The sequence below is a fragment of the Frankliniella occidentalis genome, unplaced genomic scaffold, assembly GCF_000697945.3.
Source record: "Frankliniella occidentalis isolate FOCC.00 unplaced genomic scaffold, Focc_3.1 Scaffold159, whole genome shotgun sequence".
Lineage (NCBI taxonomy): Eukaryota > Metazoa > Arthropoda > Insecta > Thysanoptera > Thripidae > Frankliniella > Frankliniella occidentalis.
In genome coordinates this window covers 379492-386725 of record NW_026267285.1, presented here as the reverse complement: position 1 = coordinate 386725, position 7234 = coordinate 379492, and the positions used below count along the sequence as shown (strand labels likewise).

The 7234-nt window shown below is 47.9% G+C and overlaps 2 protein-coding genes across 2 annotated transcripts in view; both read right to left on the bottom strand.

The window, feature by feature from the left end:
- Positions 1-7234, bottom strand: part of LOC113218292 (uncharacterized) — a gene marked incomplete at its 3' end in the record, with an annotated part of 273427 nt that overhangs the window by 195930 nt on the left and 70263 nt on the right. The gene's annotated exons all lie outside the window — the stretch shown is intronic.
- Positions 4003-7234, bottom strand: part of LOC113212586 (zinc finger protein Xfin-like) — a 103827-nt gene continuing 100595 nt past the window's right edge. The window contains exon 3 of the mRNA XM_052271371.1: positions 4003-6811. Coding sequence (XP_052127331.1) covers positions 4184-6736 — 2553 coding nt within the window. The 5' untranslated portion in view covers positions 6737-6811 and the 3' untranslated portion in view covers positions 4003-4183. The remainder of the gene's footprint in view (positions 6812-7234) is intronic.

The window sequence follows — 7234 nt, the reverse complement described above, 5'->3', positions numbered from 1 at the left end:
CCCTCAACCCCACCCATACCTCTCTCCCTCTCTTCCTCCAGTCGCCTGGGTCCCACTTTCCTTACCTAACCTCTCCCATATAATATGCGCTTCGCCACGCCCTCCGCCCTTTCTTAAGTCGCCCCCGCCCCTCTCTCTCTCTGTCCTACCCGACACCTTCCTCTCTCCCTCCCACAACGTGACCTCGTTCACCAGCGGGGTCAGCGCGTAGAGCGGAGCCTCGGGCAGGTCAAGTTGCGTCACACTTTACGGTGGCGCGGCAGCGTGCTCCGTCCTTACGTACACCCCCCTTGCATCATGTGAGAAAAGTACCCCCCGCGCTGCAGCTGGCAGTGCAGCTCTTCTTCACCACGACTTTGTAAAATCCACTTCACGCCGGAATACGCGAAATACGGTTTGGCACGAAATCTCAGTGTTATACACCACAGAGCATCTACAGTAGAAAAACAAAAGTGCTAGGTCACCCCAGTCAAGTCACACCTTTGCAGGACTGCTTAAGAAATTGTCAGTGCGATACAATTTTGGCACTAGTTGAAAGTATAGGAATTCTAAGGCCAGAATTTATCTTCGTAAAAATTTAAAAATCAGGAAAAACAGAAGAAAAGAAAACGTCGTAAGGACATTTAAAACATTTTTTTGTTGTTGAGGAACTTGCAGAAATACTTGACGGGAAAATTTAAAATTCCAAGTTTGGTTTTAAACTAAATGTGAGATTCTCTTTGAATTGCCTGATTGGTGGCGGCGCCAGACGCGCTGATTGGCTGCCTGTTTGTTGCACCGGCACGGCGCCCCTGCACAATGCGGCGACAGCCGCAGCCACCTGGCTGGAGCGAACCGCCGGAGCGCACCGAGCAGGAGGAGGGAACGCCAGCGCGGAAGTTGCCAGCCAGAGCCAGCCGGGGGGATTTGCTCCCGCTTTGAGTTGAGAGCGTTAGGGAGGAGGATTGGTAGCGAAGGCGCGGTAGAAACAGCAGCAGCAGCAACAACACAAGCGGTCGCAGCAGCAGCAGCAGCAGCAGCGCGAGTGTTTGTGTTTACTCTTCCGGAAATTGACGGGACTCAATTGGGAAACTGGATCCGGTAGCGCAGAGCAGCGGCGGGCGGCGGGGGGCGGCCCACCCCGGACCTTCAAAGGCAACAGTGTCCAACTTCTCCGAGAAGGGAAGAAGATAAAGGGAGGAAGTGGAAGAGAAGGACAGAAAGAGAGGAAGGAGCAGAAGAGAGGCAGAGAAACACAGAGGGACGGCGAAAGAGGGAGGCGCACTCGTCACTCGGCTGCCATAAGTTGAACCGCGCGCGGGACACGAGGGGACAGAGTAATGAGGCAGCCGACAAAGGACGATCGGACGGACGGACCGTACGAGGAAGAAAGTGGCGCGGGCGGCGCGGGAAATTTGACCGGCGTTACGCCAACTACGCTTACCAGAACCTGCCTACAACACGTGACACGACGTCCTCTTATTTCGGCAGCTTTCACATGTCGAAACGCCGCACTGCAAAGCAATTTTTAAAAAAGACCGAAATTTTCCCGGAAAAGTTTAAAACCAAAACAAAGATTAGGAAAACAAGAAATGTTTCCAGGGAAATTGGAAAAACAGATATTTTACATTTTTCAAGAGACATTTTAAAACAGTTATATCGATTTAAAAAAATACTTTTGAGAAATTAAAATATCTAGGCAGGCGCCAAGCAGGCCTTCGGGTCCTTGCAATTGAGAAGCATTCGGCTTTTGCTGTTTGCAAATCGTTTTTCAACTGTGACTGCAGCCTAAAGGTACCCCCGATGGTCGCGCAAAAGCAATCCGAGGATGAGATTTCTGCCGGGGCGGAGTGAGAGCGAGAGCCGACGAGGTCCCTCCGCTTCTTCGCCCGGCAGACGAGGCAGATGAGGCGAAACAACTCAAACGAAATAAATTCGTAATTGGCTTCAGCCAATTACACTGACCGCGGAGGCTGCGTCAGAAACTCTCCGACTCTCCGTCTCTCACTGTCCCTGTCTCAACCAAACACCGCCGAACCATATTCACCCGAAGAGCTGCTCCCGAAAAAAAACCGGGGGGCAAAAATCCCATCGCTCTAGTTTCCTTCGTCGAGACTGTCGTCTGGCCCGAGCAGCAGACTGATGTCGTCGCCAGCTCCGAGGGAAGTGAACGGGTCTACATGTTCAACCCGTGTTTTACCGTCCTGTCGACCCCGGCCGGACGCAGGGACACAAAACCGTTTGCGCGAAGTAAGTCCTCTACAACCTGCACTTTCTACGTACAGTGTACGGCTTCAGGGTCCTGTTTCATTATTGGAGCTTGGAACTCGAGTTGCTACGGTACAATGTATGCTCTTTTAGGTGTGTTACGGCGGGACCATGTGTGAGACAATACAAACAGAGAGGTAGAGGTGGAGAGAAGAGGAGGAAGGGGGAGAGAAAGAGGGAGAGAGGAAGGGAGAGAGAGGGGGAGACAGAGAGAGAGTTGCGGGAGAGAAAGGGCAACCGGATGGGTCCCGGATGGGGGAGGGCGGGGGGTCGAGTTCAGCCCATGGGCGGACGTCGTCGCTAGGGGTCTCCACTGCGCTGTCAGGGGGTGTGACGTCCACGAGCATTAAGGCCACACACACACACGTCCATACGTTTGCGCGGGGCGTTTGAGTGACAACACAACTGACCGCCCGGCCCGGTCGGTGGTGGTGGTGGTATGGCGCCCGCCCCCGCCAAAAGGCCGGGCCGCCGCGTCAAAAGGCACCGCCGCCTAGCCGCTGTCGGGTCGGCTCACCTCCCTAACGGCGCGTGACACTTCTGTGACGGCGGCCTCAATGGGGAAAGGGAGAAGGGGAGCGGGAAGGGGGAGGGGGTCACGCTTTTAATCCTCGCGATATGCGCCGCCAGAGCGAGGGGTTCCCTTTTTCGGGCAAGCGTCGCATTCAATTAGCAATCATCCTGACGATCTGAAAAGAAGTTGTCAAGGTTTTTTTTTTTTTTTGTCGTTGTTTTGTTTCGGTTTGGACCGATTAATGTTGCGCAAACAAAATATAGATGCTACTGAGTTGTTGAAGGGTCACTTTTGTGTTGGTTTCGCATAGAGGCCATTGCAAAATGAGGCAGCAAAACTGCCGTTTCTGTGACTGCCCTAAACGCATATTTTTTGAATACAATAAATTACAACAAACGTTGTGAGTTTACGAGGGTATTTTTCACAGTTGACCTATATTGAAGGATGGTGGGTCCTACTATCATGGGGATGAAGGCTGTGGGTAACTTTTGTGACGGTGAGCGAGTCTACCATCCGATGTAGCAGTGGGGTACGGCCTCGGGTACGGCGAAAGAGCGCCAGTACGCGCGCACATACCCACTAAAATATGTTGTCGTTTTTACTAAAGCGCAAACGATTCAAAAACGTGCAAAATGTTCAACGTTTATCTAGAAAAGTGCGCCAAAATCAAGACTATGCCAGCGTTTTCGAAGCTCTTTCAGCGCGAAGTCGGTGCGGGGATCGTCAGCCATGCCCTCGGGGCGTGGCGGGGCGTGGCGGGGCGTGGCGGGGCGTGGCCCGCAGCGCAAGCCCTTCCCATCGCATCGCTCGCCTCGCCCGCTCCCCTCCTCGCATGTTTATCGACACATTACGCTAATGCGTACACTCGTACAGATACAGGGCCGAGGGCCCCACTTCTTCCATCTCCATTCCCTGCAATCCCGAAGCGATACGCGCGGCGCTATGACGACGGCGCGCTGTCGGCTGCACCGGCCTCGGGCTCCGGCTGCTGCACTGCTGGGGAAAATGGGAGAAACACACTAGGAAAAATAAACGTAGATTCACGAGCAAAATTATTTAAATGAATTTACATTTACAGGCACTTTGTATCGACTTGGCATTTACACGACACGCGACAAGCAAAGGCTGTCAGAAATTTACATGTTTTGTAAATAAAAAGGACCGCAATGATGTTGTAAATTTACGAGGATATTTTTCCTAGTAAAAAGCAAAGGACTTAAAACAAATTCGACATCGACAGATACAATGTTTAATGATTATTTTATTGAAAGTCATCACTCCAAAAGGGCGTATAGCAGAATAACTTCCAACACCAATATATGTACAGTTTAGAACTAAAATAAGAAGCAAAACAAAAGATTATACACGTCTCCTTGATTAGATGGAGCATTCCGGACAAAAACAAGCAGTACAGTCCGAGGATTATGTTGCACTGTGCAAACGGAGGTGCTTTAGCATGCTTGCACTTTGCGAGAAGGTCTTGCCGCACACAGTACACTTGTACGGTTTTTCTCCTGTATGAGTTCGGAGGTGAAGGCGCAGGTTTCCAGAAGTAGCACTTTTCTTGTGGCACACAGTACACTCAAAAGGCTTTTCTCCGGTATGGGTACGGTAATGAAGACGCAGTTGGAAACTTGTAGCAAATTTCTTGTCGCACTGATTACACTGATGAGGCTTTTCGCCTGTGTGCGTTTTCAAATGAGACTTCAAGCCAGAATTCGATGAAAACGTTTTGCTGCATCCGGAACAATTATATGGTTTTTCTCCGGTGTGTGTGCGGATATGTAACCGCATTTCACTTTTCCCGGTAAATTTCTGTGGGCACATAGTACACTGGAAAGGCTTTTCCCCAGTATGGGTTCGTAAATGAAGCGCCAGACTACCACTTGTAGAAAAGTGCTTAGCGCAATGGGTACACTCAAAGGGCTTTTCTCCAGTGTGTGTTCTCAAGTGTGTTTTAAGTGCACTACTTTGAGCAAAGTTTTTGTGACAAACAGTGCACGTAAAAGGCTTTTCTCCTGTGTGTTTTCTAAGATGTATTTTCAGTCCAGAAGCTTGCGAAAATGTTTTGTCACACTGAGTGCAGTGAAAACGCTTATTTCCTCCGGAGTGTGCTCGGAAGTGTTTTATCATATTACCTTTAATTGCAAAAGTCTTTTTGCAAATATTACACTCATACGGCTTTTCTCCCGTGTGTGTTCTGAGGTGAAGTTGCAGATGTTCAGCTCTAGAAAACTTCTTGATGCACACGTTGCATTCAAAAGGCTTTTCATTCGTGTGAGTTCTGGAATGTGTTGTTAAATTTCCCTTAGCCGCAAATTTTCTTTTGCAAACAGAGCATTCGTAAGGCTTCTCTCCAGTTTTAGTGTGAGTTTGGAAATGACGACGCAAATTATGCTTAATCGCATATTTTTTGTCACATAAACTACATTTGAAAGGTTTTTCTTCCCTATGAATCACAAGAACATGACTATGAAGACCATTCTTCGACATAAACGTTTTCGGGCACTGGGAGCACTCGAAGATCTCTCCCCCAGTGTGAGTTCGAAGATGCACTCGCAACGCTCCATCCTGGGCAAAAGATTTGAGGCAGACACTGCACTGAAAAGGTTTCTCTCCTGTGTGGGTTCGGAGATGTCTTTCAAGAACACCGCTCTGTGCAAAGGTTTTACTACAAAAGTTACACTCGTAAGGCTTTTCTCCGGTGTGAGTTCGAAGATGAACCCGCAGGCCCTCACCTTGCGAAAATGCTTTGTTACATACGTTACACTTGTAAGGTTTTTCTCCGGTGTGGGTTCGCAGATGGGAACGTAGACCGTTACTGTGCGAAAATGCTTTGTTACATACGTTACATTTGTAAGGTTGTTCTCCGGTGTGGGTTCGCAGATGGGAACGAAGACCCCCACTGTGCGAAAATGTTTTGTTACATACGGTGCACTCAAAAGGCTTTACTCCGGTGTGGGTTCTGAGATGGACACGCAGCGCAGAAATTCTGGGAAACTTCTTGCTGCAAACGTTGCATTCGAAAGGCTTTTCGCCTGTGTGGGTTTGCAGATGCCTTTGCAAGTCATCAGTCCTCGCAAAATTCTTGTTACACACCGTACATTTATGAGGCTTTTCACCCGAATGCACAGCTCGAAAATGAACGAGGAAATTGCTTCTCTGTGTAAAAGTCTTCTCACACACGCTGCATTTAAACGGCCTTTCTCCAGTGTGGGTTTGAAGATGCTTTCGAAGACAAATTTTTCTGGCAAAATTCTTGGAGCACAGGGTGCACTCAAAAGGCTTCACATGTATGTGGATAAGGGTATGTCTACGCAAATAATCACTTGTTAAAAATTTCTTGTTGCACAGACTACACTCATAGCTTTTCTCTCCTATGTGGGTTCGGAGATGTTGACGCAAACTATATTCTGTTGAAAATTTCTTGTTGCAAACAGAGCATTTGACACTCTCATTATGTGAGTGGGTTCTCAGGTGCGAACGTAGATTCCCACCATCTGAAAAAAATTTGTTGCACACACTACACTCAAAGGGTTTCTCCCCTGTGTGGGTTCGGAGGTGACAACGCAAGCCGGTACCCCGAGCAAATCTTTTACTGCACAGAGCACACTCAAAAGGCTTTTCTCCTGTGTGGGTGCCGAGATGTGATTGCAGACTTCTACTAGAAGATAATTTCTTGTTGCACACCACACACTCAAACGGTTTTTCGCCAGTGTGGGTCAGGACATGTCTTTGCAGTACTCCACATTGAGCAAATGCCTTGGAGCATATGGTGCACTGATACGGCTTTTCTCCAGTGTGGGTTCGAAAATGAACACGGAGCTGATCAGCTGTCAAACATTTTCTATAGCACACAGAACAGTCAAACGATTTTGCTTTAACGTGAGTTCTGAGATGAGCCTCGAGTTCATCATTTCCTTTGAAGTCTTTTTCACATACGACGCACAAGAATGGAGCTTCATTAGATTCCATTTTCCCGTCAAGAAGTTAAGTTGATGTGACAAGACTTGATGAATACGGCCGTAAATACAGTGTTACTTGTAGTTTCTGAAAAAGAGGAAAATGGTTTGAATTAATCATGACGAATGATATGAAGCTAATTGATTTCTCAATTAATCCTCTTCTTAATCTGCGTTAATTTTCCAAGTATCATATATGATACTATGAAAAAAAATTGTTGGGAGTCATGCTGTATTTTGACAAAAATACGAACGGAATGTGTTGCTAACAAAACTAACTACTCTTTTCTTGTAAATGTACAGCAAAGTAATACCAAGTAGTTTCTCTTGTGGGTCAATATAGGCCGAATATCACAAGTTTCAAGAGGGTTCACACTGGAAATGCAAGTGTGTGAATGTCGCTCACCTGCAGGTGAGCGACATTCCATTCGTACACTTAGGGGGGTAAACGTGTGAATATATTAGGAAAAATTCACACCTTTACCCCCCTAAGTGTACGAATGGAATGTCG